At 37.6% G+C, this 18,635-nt stretch overlaps 1 protein-coding gene across 1 annotated transcript in view; it reads right to left on the bottom strand.

Moving 5' to 3' along the window:
- The window catches only part of tead1 (TEA domain transcription factor 1), a 48,836-nt gene extending 31,930 nt beyond the window's left edge, over positions 1-16,906 (bottom strand). The window contains exons 1-3 of the mRNA XM_022765370.1: positions 16,772-16,906; positions 16,185-16,312; positions 2,244-2,496 (exon numbers count right to left, since the gene is read on the bottom strand). Of these exons, the coding sequence (XP_022621091.1) occupies positions 2,244-2,391 (148 nt within the window). The 5' untranslated portion in view covers positions 2,392-2,496; positions 16,185-16,312; positions 16,772-16,906. The remainder of the gene's footprint in view (positions 1-2,243; positions 2,497-16,184; positions 16,313-16,771) is intronic.
- Positions 16,907-18,635: the final 1,729 nt, after the last annotated feature.

The following is an 18,635-nucleotide window of genomic DNA, read 5'->3' as shown; positions in this document are numbered from 1 at the left end:
AACTCTTTTACTATATTCACCTATTGACATGCTTGAATTAATCTAGTTACTTTTTACATTAAACAAATATGAATCATCTTATAAAACATAGTTTGAAGTCAAAATTAAATGACCACTCCTCGTTGACTTTTGGAAATAAAATTAGCCAATTTACTACATTAGATGAATGACATTAATAGTATAGAAATAAGTGTGACCCAAAATAATAATATGTTTAACACTCACTCACTAGGGGTTCAATTTTTTCAGGATAATTAGTGTCCCATTTGAACCTATTCAACTGGACTAATACATTTAAATTTTCTTTGTATATTGTTGCTGTGATGACTAAACTGAAATACGTACAGGAGTCTTTTACGCATAGTAGTAAAACATAGCTACATTAATTTGAGTAATTGCAATTTTTAAAACAAAGAAAGCTCAGGATAGTATCCCAGCTGCTACCTTGTTCCTGTCTTAGTTTTATATTTGGTTAACACTGGATTCCAATAATGAACAGCTCAATCTATTCAAAATAAAACATGGCTGCTTTTTTTTCTCTAAGAAAGACCCATGGCACCTTCCTGGCTTTGGGGGATTGTCACAGTTCATCGATGATGGAATTGGCACTAGGTTGCAGCAACAGTTGGAGGTCTGAACAACAAGCAGTGTCCCCAGAAAATATATGAGACTGTTACGAATCCATTACATTGTCCCATCAAAAAGCCATACCTTAAGCAAGAGGACTGTATTCCCAGTTTCTGTATAAAAAAAAAAAAAGTCCACAGCTTTCCAAAAACTGAACACAGGCATTTACCTCAATTTTCTTCCCACAATTTTTACAATATTTAACTATGCATTAGTTTTTTTTTGCTGTATATTTTCAGTTTCTCACTTTACTTTTTGTCTAGTATTTCAGTCTGATTCAGTAAGACTAGACAGACAGACAAAGGATTTGCCTACTGGTGAGACAATGTGTAACCCACGATACAGATGCAGCATCTGGCAAGGACGAATGTCTGATTCTCACACCCTACAGTTGTCTACTCAGCAGAATTTTAAGGTGGATTCAATACCACAAAAAACAAAACCTTTCTTTGGGTTTGTTATTGGGTTCTGAATCTTTCAAGTAACCATCTTTTGTCTTTTTCATTAGTAAATTTCAGTGGGTTGTCTTTTTGCCTCAGTTTACAATATTCTTATGTGTATCTAATTTGATTGTAAGATTTTAAAGAGGCACCTATAACCTAGCATTACAAGGTTATTTTGGTATTTGCAGTATACGAAATCAAAAGTATGAGTAATGCTGAATATCTACTTGCTCCGTAACTTCTCAGAAAGAATACATTAAAAAGAATATTTGACCTTTTTAATGCCAACAGCCAGAAAGCTGAACATTTTCATCATATTGAGAATGTCTACTGACTAACAAAAAGGACTGCACTTAGCACTGCTCATTTGTAACACTAGAAAAACTGAATTTGTCATGCTTTAATCCACGGCAGAGGGACAGCTTCTCTGCCAGCTTCACTCTGTATGGGGACAGGGGAATTGGGAGGAAAGACATGGGGAGGTCCTGTTGTCTGAGCCCACATCTTTGTAGTGGCAGCTGAGGGGTTTCACTGAAACTCCTAGAATTTACATTTTGTTTGGCCGGAGGGGTCACATGACAGCTGCAAGCGAATGCTCTGAGGGCTTTCTGCTTTCACTTGACACTGACAGCGCTGTGAGACGGTCCAACACCACAGAGAGAAAATATTCCCTCTTTCCATGACATCACCCAGCCAGGAATGGGGGGAAGTGGAGGGAGGAGAGAGGGCACAGCTGGTGGCAGCCGCAGTACCATCTGCTACTGACTAATAGTTCATGCTGCTTTACTTATAAACTTGCACTTCTTATGAACCAGAGTGGTGGGCTGTATAGCCACCATCACAGAACACATCACACAGATAAATTTGAGACTGACAGTCATGATTATAATGTTACATTACTCAGGACAACCATGTATTGATTCATTTTTTTCGTTTTGGAAAATATGCTTTTACACTTTTTTGCCTCATTTTAAATGAGGAGATTAATACCACTGTCATGTCTGTTAAACATGAAACTACAGTCAGCAGTGAATCCATACAAACACCTAAGTGAAAATGACCGGCTGTGGTCTTTATGGGGGGGGGGGGGCTCCTTCCGTTCTCACCTATTAGAATATTATTCAAGACAAATAACGCTTGGGTTAAAACTCACACATACAAACGTGAACTTACCGTACATCTTTCCCTCATCAGAAAGGATGATCTTCCTGCGTCCACAAGGAGGATAGATAGCCAGGGCCTCCTGGAAGCTCTGTTCAATGTCAGGGCTCCACACCCCCTCGGCATCATTGTCTACGGGCTTGTCTGCCGAGTCGCTCATCCTCTCCAGATCCTCGGCAGGGCTCTCACTGCCGCTCCAGCTGCTGGGATCAATCGTGGCGGTTGGGCTCTCCAAGCTTAAGCCTGGAGCAGACTAGGGAGAGACCTGGAATTCCCAAAGAAACAAACACAACCAAGATGTCATTCTCCACAACAGAACAGCGAACATCTGCTTCTAAAAAAAACACTGTTAGTTGAGAGCACAATATGGAGCAAAAGCAGCCAAACAAACTTGAACATCACCAAGAATGTTGTTGACTTGATTTACAATGGATGTTATGGGTTTAAACAATTGAAACATTTTCTCTCATGAACTTGTGGCACTTCCTTCTTATTAAGTGACAGAACAAAAAGGTTAAAAAAATCATTCAAACTTGTTTAGAGATCAGATAAATACTTCAGACTATGATGGGAAATGCATTCCATGCCCAATAGATGAGGTGAGTCCACAAATTTGTACATACCTGTAGCTCGCAATTTGTTTTTGAAATTAAGTTTTCTACCCTCATTTAACATTTTACAAGCTTTATCACGCCATAGCCAACCTAAAGTTGCCACTTTAATCTGGAGCGATAAATCTGGGTCAGGAAATGAGAGGGCAGCATTTGACACTCCCTCATTACCACCACTGCCGAGGTTCCCTTGAGCAAAGGCACTTGATCTCCAGTGTAAATGTGTGTAACTCTGTGATTGCGAAGCAAGGCATTTCATCAAAAAACATTCAAGTTCAGCAACACTATGCTGCAAAAATGAAAGTGGAAAAAAAGTATTGTGGCTACTAATCTGTAGAGCTCACATCACCAGTCAGCCACAGCCATCACATTATGATAGCATACAGACATCAGACACTCAAGCAACACAGAGAAGCCAGAGGAGTTTTTTCCTAAGTAGACTGGAGACCTGCAGGCATTACAAGAAAACTGCCATTAACAGACTACAGCACAATTCAAGAGCCAGTCCCCTTTGTTCGTCTTACCAAGCTGCTCACACAACTGGAGAAAGTCTCATCTCACCAGCAGCTTTTGACAAGACCAACAAGCTAGATGAATCTGCAGCTAATAAACTGAGGGCTGTATCATTATGCGGTGACTAAATCAAAAGCAGAAATGCGTAACATGTCCAGTAACATAAACCAGCAGACTATCATGCATATTATGGGCAATGATTCTTACACAATACAACTTCATGAATGTACACATGTGACTAATCATAGCATTTTATTGGGTACCAGTGAAGCATGTGTGTGGTAAAATGAGTTTAAGCAATATTACAGTTAATATACACTGTGTGGCCTTCATGAATGGAAAGCAATCTGAATATAGTGGTGTTAGCAGCCACAGAGTCCAACCCAGGACTTCAAGAGACTTTATTAAGGTGGTTAAATTACATAAGAAGGAGACATCAGAATAGGTTCTGTGTTGATCATTTCCATTATTGTCATTATCATGTAGAGGTTGAGTTTATACTGGTACGATTTCCATGGTAGAGTTGGCAGCATGGAAATTACCAACATGAAACACAAGGTAACAAGTTGGTAAGGGGTCGAATGTAGGTGTCCATGTAGCTCTCATTTGACCAACAAGTGAAGAGGAAATACTGTGATAGGTTGTGTAAACACGACTTGTTTTGGTTCATAGCTGCATTTTTTAGGTGTTCAGTGCAACTGTTAACTGCTCCCGCTTCACTCACGCTGGGAGACCTGAAGTGTTATGTTAGGCTTTATGTATATTTCCCATAAACATAGTAAGAACATGAGTGTATATTGGGCTGTGAGCCCTGTCAAATGTTTCTGTAAGCACAAAAATTCTGTGGCCGAACAAATCTAGTGTACACATTGATGGAGGACTCCAGCTGTTGCTGTTCTGCTGATGTGCTGCTGTCACTGCAAAGGCAATTTATACTACACAAAATGTAAGGTGACCCTAGCACTCTTCTGGTGTGAAATTGTGTGATGCTGCCCTGCCACTGAGTTTTACTTCCATGCAATCTAAGTCAGTCTAACACTGAGTAACGTAGCTACTGTGTATGACTTTTTATCTATCAGCTCAGAATGAAACAAAGACTTAACTTTCAACATAAAACAATCTCAGAATTTCTGCCAACTGCCAAGTAGCTACTGTCTTTACCCTTAACTCAATTTTAAAATACTGTTTTACTTCCTTTACAGAAAAATCACTAAGGTTTTTCTCCTTTCTTAATCTCTCCACTCTTTCCAGACAACTGCTTCCTCCCTGAGCAAGATCCTATTCAAGCAGCACAAGCTGTCAGGAAGTGGGAATAGTAGCATATGTTTCTTCCAGCATGTCAGTTCATGAGGGGGAAAGGGGGGATGGGAGCAAGCTGTTGGGGGAAAAAAACACTCCCAGAGAGCAGAGAGAGCTTTTACTGAATTCCGTTTTTGTGTGCTGACTGCTGACACTGCAGAACTAACTCACAAACTGATGAGGGAGGGGAAAAAATTCCCATTTCAACCACTAAAAGGCTGGGACTCTTTCTAGATGTGCTCCTCTCATCCCAACCAAATGATGAACTGCGCTGGTAATCACTTCCACCTTACATTTTCACAGCAAGATGAGCTTCTGAAGAAAATATTTGTTTCTACCCTCATGAGGTCCAAAAACAGAATTACAGTGTTTGTAAAAGCTTAAGTCAAAAATGCAATTAGGTTGCATTGATATTTTTCTCAAAAGTTGCTTTCAGTATGTTTTAATAAGTATCTATAATGCCTAATCTAGTCTAATAAGTCTAGTGCTTTTTTATGAATTTTCTAACAAACATATTTTGTAAATCCCTCTAATCCTTTTATGAAAAATATCAATTTTCTACAAATTTCCAACAATTTTCATTTTTATGAGCACTGGTTATTTTTTCTTGCTATGGTTCATTAACGTTGATAAAGTGATACTTTAAGTAGTCCTTGGTGACTCTGTGGATCTCCCCATCAAAGCAGATTGATTCTTATACACCAATGTTTCCCTCCTTTGCCAGTGCTTTATTACAACACCTCACCAGGAAATTATTACTATTACAGTAGCATGCAATGAATTACAGTATAACTCCACTCACTATCTTATCTGACCATAAGTCAAACATATCAAGAACTACATCAATATTAAATAACTACTGCTGCTGAAAAGTGTTGCTTACAAAACTATAAAAGACCAATACAATGCCTATTCAATGTAAAGCTGTAAAAGTCAAAACTGTTGAAGTAGCTAGATCACTGAGTATGTCTACAATCACTCTGCAACACATGTACGTCAATACAGATGTTACTCCATAAACAATGGTTCTCCAGAGGGCTTTTCTCTACTTTGAGATCAAATGTGTCTTCTGGATGCTGATCATTATCTGAGAAAACTGAAACAAGTCATCTAATACAAACAACACAACAAACCAGACATCACCAGATAAGCTGACTCTTGACTTCCAATCCACTATTTAAAGAAATAACTGCTCTGATGATGTTTTGTGCACCATCACATAATTTCCTGATCTGTAATAATAATCTGTAATATAATCATGATTGGGGCAGCAGGTATGCTGTTTTCCTACTTATTTCAATCTGTTTCTTTGTTATCTGAGTAATGTTTTCTCAGAATTTCTTGTGGATTAAACAAATTGTCTGCCACAGTCTGGCAGTTCTACTGTTCTACTTCATCCTGATCCTTTATTTAACACTTTGGGAATATATTTTCAACAATTTCAGAAAGTTTAAGTAATGGTAACACTTTGAACTGAAAGACCTAATTCAACTTTAGCTGCAAATAGCAGATGTTTGGAGAGTGTGCAGATTTATATGAACATGAATAAAACATGGGTGCAGACTAATGCAATTTAACATTTATAAATAATTTATTGAAGGATTTAAGCATTACGGTCAACAAATATATAAATTATTAGCAACATGATAAGAACTTTATGAGTTTCTACAAAATGTTATGTAACACTACATGTGTTAACATTAGATGTTAACACATTCAAATAATTGCTACTGCTTCATATAATTTGACAACTAACAAAGTTAATGTCTTTACCAACAGTGTATCACTCAGCTACACATAGTTAAATGAATCTTTTTATTGTAATTGAATAAACCACTAACAAATAAAAAATTATATAGTGCAGACACATACTGTATACTGTAAGTGTAGATTTGTGAGACACTGCACTGCAGAGAATCCAAGATATCTTATTTTTTGGATGACTGACGAAACTATCCCAACTGTTTTCACTCATTCAGCTCTTGCTCCTTGATGCTACACTGTCAAACTATAAATTTTGCTAAAACATTAAACCATTACCAACATATAATGTGAGATGTGCTGGATTATTGAAGAAAGAAATGACTGTTTGCAATGAAGAAGGAAAAGGGTGTGGGGTAAGGTTGTTCATGTGTCCACAATATATGGGAATGCATAGGTCTTCTTTAAATACCAGTACGAGTAAACAGAAAATCAACATATAGGCCTATTGATCTATTAAACTAGTAACACTGTTATCTATATCTTATCATGCCACCTGATAATGGGGTTTGCTGACTTGTCCTCATACAAATACTGAAACAATACAGAATAAAAGTCATCCCCATCCTCAATAGATTAGTTTCTTTGTATCCCATGACATCAATTGGATGCTTTTGCGATGTGCAACATGTGAATAACCTAGCAGCGTTGTCATTGAAGACAGTCTCTTAGTGCCTTAGAATCTGCGGACTAATGTGTGTCTGTCAAAAGAAGGTATGAATGTCACCCATAGAAACACTTGTGGCTTACAGATAATTGCATACTTCTGTCTTTGGAAGGTGTACACCATAGAAATGGTCTTATTTGTGAGATGCGGGGTAAAGATGGCCCGCAATGCAATAAGTGAATGTGGTAGCTAAGCAGAGTAGTAGCTGTGACATGGCATTATGGGAAATTACACTTACTGTGAGATTACATAAACCACTCACCAAGCTGGAATCCAGCTCCTTAAATTAAGAGAACCCATTTCACCCATCAGACAGAGCAAGGTAATGAAATAGCAGATGAGAGGTCTCAAATGTAATTTTCCATGTGGAGTTCTTTTGTGCCGTTATCTCAGAGGGTGCAATAATGATTCTGTGAATGACTTTTGTGCACCCCATAATGGCCCATAGTAGTTAAGGCCACAGTGTGTAAAACTATAATTACCCTGTGATTTCAAAACTCAAAATTTTCAGCATGTTATAAAGACATATCCTGGCCTTTGCATAATTATAACAGCAATGTCAAAAGTATTCCATTTTGAGCAACACATAACCAACTATGAACATTTACAATGACAGACGTTTCTGAAATTCCATTTAGTTTCTGTCATTAAAACAAATTAATTACTTCAGGAAAAGCATGTTTATGGAATTAAGTCTTTGAGGACCTTGAGATGCAGTTAAAGGAACACAAAAAATTAAATAAAATTAACCTTAAATCAATAGAGATACCCTTTATTTAGAAAGCTTTGCCACTCAGGGCAAAGTTGAAGCATGCGGATACTGTCTAAAATAAATTAAAATCAACAAAACAGGTGCAACAATAAACACCAGTCCCAGCATTCACTTAAAAATAAAAAACTATTGAAGCACATACTTAACTCCTGCAATTTCATTTAAGAAAAGAAATCGGGAAGGATAGCAGGGAAAAATTTAAATGACCACAGTCATGTCAGAAACATTTCCAAACAGACTACAGTATGTCACCAAACTATGCAAGAAAAACGATTGATTCTGTATTTTCCTTTATGTTTCATGAATAAATCTACAGCTCTGGAGTACAGATGAATGAATAAACAAGGTTTTCAATACCAATTTCCGAAGGTCCACTGGAGAAGCTAGAAAACGTACTTATGCTGCTTCTTTTATTGGCAGTGGCCTAGTGTTTATTTCATGCCTCTTTGAACCGGCATGCTTAGGTGCCATGAATCTGTCTGATATCATCCCACTCAAATCTGAGGCCTGGATCCCACCACCCAGCAACCATCAGGCCACTGTGGGATCAATCTTTGTTTGCCAGAGAATGGGATTGATTTACAGGTTCTGTCAAAGCAGCTCTTTCTACCTGCCTCAGTCTGAGAAACAGGTAGCAACAACATGACCTGGACAACATCAGATATGTCGGCAGCCGAGAAAAGAGGCATAGCTAAAGGTCTTCCACTCTGAACAACAGAGGTAAAATTGACTGTAATCTCAGAGACAAAAATCTCTCCTTCTGAGGATACATCACTGTCCTGCCAGTAATACCAAAATATATAAAAAATACAATTTATCATTCAAACATGAAATGTAATGAAAGCTCAGAGGATATTTGCCTATCAAAAAATTTGCAGTGCATTCCAGACACCATACGCCCATGTCACAGCGGTGTGGAGTGCGAGCGGAACACATAAAGCTCAGGAAATTAAAGCTGTAAATAAAGGTCCGTCAGATAAAGGATCTCCTGACAGTTATGAGAGCAGAGCAGGCCGAGGGCTGGCCACTGGCTCAATCAGGACGCGTGCGGATGGGCATGAAAAAACAAATCACAGTGATGAGCATGAAGGCCACCATTTGCATTTGGCTCTGCCAATTCACACCGACTTCCATCTCCTTTCTTCTGCTTTTCTGGCCATCATTTATCCCCCCATATACTTCTTTCTTTCTTGTCTCGTCTCATTATTCCTTTCCCCTCCTTTCTTTTTTCCCCTGGCAACTCCTTCATATCACACTGGACTCATCTGCCATAAAACAGTCTCCTAAGGGTTGCTGTGCAGCCAGGTGACATTAACAAAATCAAATGTGATTATTTTTTCTACTTACAAATTATGTATGATGTGACTTTATTTTGGTAATGACTGAGAGTGCAATAAGAATATATTTGTGCACAAATATTTTTGCAATATCATTAGTAATGTAGATTTGATGTTATACCAACATATTGCCTTGCATGAATGTGAAGTTTTCCCTAAAATGTTACAAGGTTGCTGTTGAAATAATTATTCATTAATATCATATGGACACCAGAGGAGCAAGTCACAGCATAAATATTCCTAAAGAGATTATTTAGGTTTTTTAATGATGTAAATATTTATGGGGAATTGTTACTGGTAACTCAAGAAAATTCTCAATGTGTTTTAGTCCAATACAATGAAAGAAATATTGACACTACAGTACACCAGAGTAATGGCATGGTCACAAAAGCAAAAGTCAAACTAAACCTAAATTAAAAATCTTTTGTTTAACATAGCAACAGGAGAAATTAAATATTTTGCCAAATTTCTCTTCTTCATCTGGGTCAACAGTGGTATGAAGAGGCAGGCTCTCCATGTGGGAGCAGGAGAACAGATAGGAGGATACAAAGATCCTGCGATAGTAACAGAAATGTAACAATGACTTTTCTATTTTTGACCTCTTGTAGTTCATCAAAAAAAGAAAGAAAAAAACCAATTTTGAGATTAGTGCACAAACCAAACACAAACATTAAATTTATCTTGACTTGTATAGCTTAGTGTAATTGGAATTTTTGGGGCATTCGATGGGTAATGAGAAATAAGGATCCAAGGCTGATATTTTTTGTAAGACACTAAGCAGCAAGTTATTAAGTTAGACACTATACTAAGACTATACAAAGAAAAAGATGTCCAGTCTTCAGTGTGGACAACACTGAAAAGCAAATTTAGTCTATGTTCCATCAGGAGCTAAGAACTGGCTACTTATACAAAGTCCAATTTGTAAATAATAATATCAACATATATGAAAATTTTAAATGAAATGATGATTAAATATCACCAAGTCTACTAAGAAGGATCATCTGTGTAGTGAAAACCTGATAGATATTTTTCCTCAGTGCCATAGACCTCAGATATTGTACAAAATCAAAAACACATCAATGAGCCACACCGCTGCATGTGACATGTTTTTTTATTACCAGAAATGCACACACTGTAGTTAGTTGATCCCACATACACCATACTGCTGCCTAAAATACTTAAAAGAGCACCAAATGTATGTTAATTATTATTATTATTATAATGTTAACTTCTGTTTGAGTAGTGTTTGCTGAAAACAATAACAAGCTTTTTTGAAAAGTCTAAATATATATTTGTGATATTTACATCTTCGGTCAGAATAAACACTTGTTGCTGAGAACAAGAGACATGTCAGAGACTATAAGAAACAGACTAACATGCTTTTGGTCTTTTTATGCTTTTTGGACTACGTATAGAGCTGCAACAGTTACTCGGTTAATTAATTAGTCATTCGACAAAAAAATCAATGAATATCAGCCACTTTCAATAGTCTTCAATGATTTTTACACTGAATATGTTTGAGATCTGGACAAAACAAGACATGACGACATCACCTGGAAGCAAAAAAGTAATCGGTAGATTAATCAAAAATAATCGTTAGCTGCAGCCCTAACTACATACTCTCTAAAAATGAGAAAACAAAAGATAGTGATGGAATTATAAACCAACGAGACACCTTGTAGAAAATGTTTACTATTTGGGTCTATTAACGGACTAAATAGAGAAAAAAAGTTTACGAGAGTGAAACGCTTGCAAACTGTCGAGCCCTGGTTCAGCACGGTGATGATGATGCCATCACTGCACTGAACCAGTGCTGTCTGTTGAAAAAAAAATCGCATGATCCACTCGTCAGCATTAAGAGCCCTTTAGACTCAACTTTTCTACAAAAAAAAAGAAAAACACCAGCAGTGAACACACAGCGAGCTAGATAGATATGAAAAGTTCAGTAGCAACATACACAAAGTTTTGACTGATACACCCAACACCGAGAAGCAGATGCCGGAGATGGACGAGGAAGGCAACAAAGTAACGTTAACTGAAGCCCCTGGTGGCGATACCAGATCATCCTCCACCTACAGTGGCAGAAAACATTCCCATGTTCATACTGTTTATATCGTTTATACAGTTAAGTATAAATAATAACATCATTATTAAATAAATACAGTTTGAAGCAGAAATAATTAAAAAACTTATGTACGTTTTTGTATTCAAATAAATTAAATCATTTTGCTTGTAAATGTCTCCTCTTATCCCTTTATTGAGGAAAAACACATTATTTGATAAATTTTCATTACACCCCTAAAGTTCTTTATGTGCTCTTAAATTTTTTAACTTAAGAGCACATGAGGGAAAAAAGTAAGTGTCAAGCCCAGTGGACAATACAGCTCTCCACTGCTGTGTCCCGGCTCGGATTCCAAACTAATTTACTGGGCACAGCCTGCATATTAATGTTGGGAGCTTACCCTCCAGTCTATCTGTGCCTCCACTGAATCCAGGGCACCTTCAGGGCAGAGAGAGTCTGCCTGATCTGTGTCGGCCATGATAACAACACAACGACCATTGATGAAAGGTCTTGTGGGAATTTATTACAAGCAACGACTGGAGAATATGGTGCCAGAGAGACTGAATAACCCACATTTGAATACAAGCCGCAAATTATACACAGTAAATGAAGTGACTGTGTGCCTTTGTTTCTTTTCACTAGTGGGAAGCTGAACACCACTACCGCTACTATGGCCACCAGAGACAGGAAGTTGTTGAAGCTGAGATTTCCTGCTTTCATTGTGGTTAAGAACTCAAAATGTTTATAGTGGTTTCAGAAACTGACTCATCTAATGATTCATGGTGTACATATTGCTTTTCGTCTGTGAGTGATCATGAGGCAGCTCATTTATTTGTCTTTTTATTCAAACAAAAACAGTAAGAAAAAGTACATGTCCCAGCGACTAAATTACTTCTATGGCACTCCACGTCAATAATACAGTAAGTGGTTAAGACATTATTAAGTCTAAATGCTTTTTTTCCAGTGCAAATGATTGAGATTGCCATATGGTAAACATTATAAGACTGTAATATTAAAGTGGTATGACTTCAAAGGGTATGAGACGCTCAGTCATTTGGTGCTTTGTGTAAACCTAGAAAGGCTCAAACATGACTTGTTCCTTTTGAATGAACAGGCAAAGTCTGTTACTACTCAAGCAAAATGGGACTCGACTTAAACACAGGCTGTCTTCCATAAGTATGCACATGGAGAAAAAAACTGTGTTGCACCACTAAGGTGGTTGACAAGGCCAAAGTGCATTCGGTAGCTGGCAGTCATTTTATGGCTGCAGTGCTGAAGCAGATTTACTTAGATGACGTCAGTGGCTTTGAGCCAGCTTTTCCTTTTTGGTGGCACTCTCCGCTGGCCTCAGTGGGCCCAGCTCAAACTGCTGAGCAGCAGCGCATACTCTAAAATTCCCTTTCTAGACCAGGGTTTACCTCAGGGCACACACAGTCTGGAAGCCTGCAGGAGTGTCCTCTTTTTAAAGCGTGCTTTGACCATGGAGAACACTGATGGTTTGATGTGATTCTACCGCTGCCACACATCACATCTAATTACACAATTAATGACTCTGTGTTCAGACTCAATTACACATCACAGATATTGTTCTAGCCTGGAATTTTCATAACAAAAAAATAGTATCATGTATTATCATTTCAATTAAAATGTGGCACACATAATGTGTTCACATTCCCATGAGGAATTTATCAGGCCCTTACTACAAGGAGAGAACATGCCTTGTTACACATAGCCTACATATACAAAACACATACTGTATTTTCACTCAGGTAAAGCATTTATTTCTAACATCAAGTTTCTGTTCACAGGGCCTACATGTATGGTATGGCTTAATTCCCAAGAGCTGTAGAAACTATGCACTATCAAAGCCTTTAACTGTTGATGGTAACAAATATCATCTGAACCATGAAAGCATCTTGTCAAAGACCTATCATCTAATCTAAGTGTTGACAAGGCTGTAACCCACAAACCAAAAACCTAAACATAAACAGACATTTTATTCCTTTTAAATCTCCTCTGTTGTGCACACAAACACTACTAAACACAAATGACAGCTTATAGTGTGATTTGCCAGATAGATATGACCTTAACTCCAAACTGGTAACAGTTTCAATTATAAGGCTTTTGTATAACATCTACATTTATATATATAGCCTAAATATTAAGCCCAAATCTACAATTGGAGTTGATTATAGTTGATTATAGTTCTATTTATATCAGAACTCAAGTAGGACCCAAAAATAATCTTATTTTAAAATAATACTATTGGAATTGAAAAGATCATTTTAAATGAAATTCAATCCTGATAAAATAAATACATCACTGCTCCACAGTACCTGTTGCATGGAGCACAGAGTACACAGGTGCATCCTGCTGGAGACTGTATCTCTTAATGTGCTATTAATCACTAGGGGTTATTCAAAAATGCTGGCTAATGGGGATGATATGGATGGCAAAAGGGGCAGTTTGGATTCCTTCTTTGGTTATACAAAAAAAAAAAAAATCAGTATCTAAAATCATCTATATACTATACTAAATGATACATCTGGAAATGATATCCCCAAGTGCCGAAAAGTATACATGGTCATATCCTCGGATTATTGTATGGAAAGACAATTTCAAATTCTGTGTCATTCCACAAACATACATATGTGAAAATTAATTATAATGGTAAGAAGACTGATATGTGTAATATACATGCAATGCTGGGCTCACAAAACCCCACCCCTGGCAGGAGAAAGTAAATCTATACTTTGTAAAAGCAAAAGCAAGAATTCATATTTGCTATGTTTCCTCATCAAGCACAAAATGAGCAAATACATTTGACAGATGTTTGGCCAAAATATTATGTACTGAAAGTCACCGGCCCTTAAACAATATTTGGTATGGACAGCCAAAGAGAAGAACAGTCTCACTTTACTATAAGAAGTAACACAGTCCACTGTGTGCTTCATAAAAGCATATTATTCTATCCACATTTCACAACAGATAGACTATGTGGACCACAACTATGTGGTCCTGCTCTCAGACCTCAACAAGAGAACATAAAGGAACAAAATCTGAATGACGAATGCATTAATGTTACACACCACCTGTGTAGCTTCTAAAACACTCTATCTACAGCAGCGCAACCCTCTCTCATTCAGATATCTATCGACATCTGCTTAAATTTCACTTTTGTAGATCACAATACAATGGCATCATTTTGAGTATGTTTATTTTTTGCTCATTACTAATTTCACATTTTTTTAACTTATTACAGTATACAAAAAGAGAAGCTCAGTGTCATCATAGCTGTGAACATGTCTGTGTAGTTCATACTTAATGTGCTGAGTTATGCTCCATCAAAAAGCAGAGGAAGTTTGGGAACTCCTAGTTTCAGAAGTAAAGTCTAATTTGGTCAAACAAAGACAACATCCTATTCTTGCACAAATGTTATGCAGGCTTCCATCCAACAGGTCCACTGGTTGCATAAGCTGAAAACAAAGCATCTATTTCTACTCCTACTTTTTTTTTCTTCCAGGCAAGCAGATTTACACTGTGACATGTCTGCGGTTACGCCTGACTGCATTCAAACTGTTTCCTGGAAATGATAAAAACCCTAGTACCTAAATTAAATGAAATTAAATCTTTATTTTCTACAAAGTTGCATAAAATATTTAACAGTAGTTAACTGTAAGAAAAAGCATATTTAATATTATGAAAGCAGAGAACTTGTGCAAAAAGGAGGCGACAGGCTCATAGTTGCTGCAGCCAAAAACTTCTAGTAGTAGTAGTGATAGAAAGTGGATTTTGTTCAAGAACATCCTTTTAAAGCTTGTATTGGTCTTTCTCTTGCCCCATTGCTCAGCTGTGTCAGTTCAACTAAGCTTATAATAACAATAATAATATGATAATAAGAAGCAATTATTTTCCTCAAGCTGGTGATGACAGAGGCCTGGGATACTGAAGAGCAGAACTGGAAAGCCAAAACATAATAAATTAGGTGATGTGAGCATGTATTTTATAATCCTTGGCTAAATTAATTAAGTATATAATCAAAGTATACTTTGATTGAATCACAGCAGCATATCTGAGCTGTGTAAACTGTGGCCTGATGACCTGACTGGGCTGTTTGTTCAAAGCAAACCAAATCTGAAAATTTAATGCAGCATATATTCAGTTAAGTGTCAGGGTAGGGGGGGCGCAGAGTAACCAAAGTGTGACACAAAGGGGAAATCTTTCAGTGTTTGGTGCAACAGTGCTTACACCCAGTTTTAAGATAACTTTACTATAGCTAATGACAACATTTGGCCTTTTCTCATCCCTCCCTTTGCATACAGAAAGATATGTGGATGGAGTTACTGTAAAACCAAAAGGAGTAAAACTTTGTGACACGCACGCACGCACGCACACACACACACACACACACACACACACACACACACACACTGCTGGCCTACAGTTGGGGGACTTCAGTTTTAGCTGAGCAGGCATTTCCGAAAGTAGAGGGAGGAAAAGGAAAACAATGAAGGAAACCCCAAATAAAAGCTCCTACAAAGCAGCTCCAAATTGCCTATATATTACCGGCTACATCTCCATTTATGGTCGGATAGTCTATTTTAAAAACAAGGGAATCGCAAATATCTATTTAAGCTAGTTTTCCTCAACGATAACCAAATGCTCTTTTTAAAAGTATTTAAAACCCCCAAAGTAACGCTAGAATATGCAAAAATGTAATTTAGTACATTGTTTTTGTCAAACTGCTAGTTTTTGGACATGGGATACTCAGGGAGTGGCAGAGAGGAGCTTTAATCCACCCCGAAATACGAAACAATAAAGGAGTTTAGGCTAACCTTTTCCTCCGGTTCAGTCGGTGTCGTTAGAGTTACAGTAACAACATGGAGACTGGTGAGATAAGTAACAATCAAACATTTAAAAAAAATACTTACACAAAACTTCGATGACGATTTTAAAAAGCACCGTCAAACGTGTTGAAGCAACAAGTCTCTCCAGCGTTTTCTTCGAGGTGGTCCGAAAATGCTCCGGTGAAATCTCCAACAACTCCCGGCAGAGCCAACTACGGAGAGGAAAACAGCAACGTTTTCAACCGTCATCTTGTCCAAAAATTGTTATTCGTGCAGTATGTTTTAGTTCATCCTGAATCCCACCGGGAGTTTCTGAGGATCTGGCACTGGGCAAACGACATCTGAGGCTTTTATAGGGGCGTATGATCAGGCTTCTTTTCAAAAAATGTGAAAAATGTCAAAGATTTTTCGCTGCTATGTCAAAGCCATAGGCTACAACAGTGAGTGTTCAAAGTGAGCATCCTGTTGCAACAGCGACCAGAATCGGCCATCTATCTCAGCGATGGAAACAGACGACCTAACGTTACTTCAAGCCATGGGATAAATAGTAGACACCTAAATTAAGCCAACATTTTAATAAATTGTACAGCATTTCCAAAACACGTAAACTAAACCCCACGAACAGAAGTCTACAACCAGTTGGAATACCTGCAACTACCAGTTAAACTTACCTCGTTATTGATATCTCATATAAAAATGTCCCTTTCTTTTGGTAATGTGATGTTACTGGGTATTTTTAATACTATGTCAAGTTATTCTGGTGTTTCTGAGCCAGCCAGGAAGGTGTAGGTGAATCGCTTCGCGCACTGACAGAGATGCGAAGAATGCTCGGAATGAGAAGAGGAATGAAATGAACGCAAAGAGCGAGTTTGCGCCGGGGCGGAGCGAGAGGTGGCGTCATCCCGAGCCCAGCAGCCAGCCTGGACAGCAGGCAGCGGCGGGGACTGGGAGGGCAGTAAACATCCCGGGAAGTGACGCCTTCAGGGGCACGACGAAACTCAGAATTTACAACTCCACAGCCGTCAAACCCTCTTGCAATAGCGCTGATCAAGCTACAGTTACCAATACATAACACAGTCCCCCCTCAGATCACCCGAAGCAGAGATGGACAACCGAATAGGCCTACTGGCACAGGCCCAGCCAAGGGTCCAAGAAGTCATGGGACCAGATCCTCTGAATGAAGTTATTGTTAGCATTTATTTTTGAAAGCCACGGAAACATTAACATTAAACGTTTGAAACGTTACAACAATGAGACGTAAAAATGCTACAAAGAAACACTAAATTATTAGAGACAAAAATTGAGAGAGACAAAAGAGACAAAAATGTCCACAAAGTAACACAGAACAACTACATAGAGAGTCAAAATTTCAACAAAGAGACATAAAGTGACCATAAAAAGACACAGAACAACTTCAATGAGACACAAAAATACCGAAACGAGACACAGAACAACTACGAAGACACACAAAATTACTGCAAAATGACCAACAACACAAGTTTCAGTCCTATATAGAAGAGGTGGGGGGCTTTTACTCGCCTGTGCCCAGGAGTCCCTTTTTTCATAATCTGCTCATGACCTCAAGATACCAAATCCATGTGCTAGTAAGCACTAGAGGAGTGTTTTGTCATTTCAGTAATAAAAATGTATTTGAATATTGGATAAACAAAAAAGACATTATAAAATAAATAATCATGTTAACATATTGTGTGAAACATAAATGAACAAGCAATTTGTGAAATAAATGAATAAATAATTTAAACTTAGCTCATTATGCATTAATTTCATAGTAACTCAATTTTAATGGATATAATTTTTATTTCATGACATTTTGTTTAAAATTGCACATTTTCAAAGGTCTGCTTTTCTATATATTTTCCACAATTTATTTGTGTGATTATTTTATAGGCTACTTATTTTTCAATGTATGATAAACACTTTGAACCTCTATATGTCACATTCTTTGAAATGCAGTTTTTGTGTGTATTTTTCGCTTTAAGTCTATCTCGTCAGCACTGTCATATATTGGATGGACACGCACATATTGTATAGCCTACATACAGTGGGGACCAAAAGTCTTAGACCACTATGAAAATCTCTGATATTTTCGCGTAAACCTGGAAATAATCCGAAAGTCAGAGAATTCAGAAACGTTAAAAACACAGTTATGTCTGATATTTTCGCGTAAACCTGGAAATAATCCGAAAGTCAGAGAATTCAGAAACGTTAAAAACACAGTTATGTCATGTAAAATGAAAAAGAAATATTCCTTGATCAGCAAACAAATTTAAGCAAATTTGAGGCATTGACCAACTTAACTCCTTTGTACAAAAGGTCAGATTTCCCTGAGTTGTATCCCCTTTGAAGCATGTGTACAGATGACACTTGGGTGGACCTGATCTACTCTCAGAGGCTTGTTCAAGTAACTCAACTTGCAGCCAGTGTTCACCTGTTATAAATATGACTGTCCCTCAGGTTTCCAGCAGATCATTGCTTTCTAAGTTGCATTGTGATAGCAGGGAAAATGGCATCAGA

The sequence above is a fragment of the Seriola dumerili genome, unplaced genomic scaffold (genome assembly GCF_002260705.1).
Source record: "Seriola dumerili isolate Sdu_G_001 unplaced genomic scaffold, Sdu_1.0 BDQW01000674.1, whole genome shotgun sequence".
NCBI lineage: Eukaryota > Metazoa > Chordata > Actinopteri > Carangiformes > Carangidae > Seriola > Seriola dumerili.
Note: the sequence above shows the minus strand (reverse complement) of the source record. Positions and strands in the feature narration are given on the sequence as shown.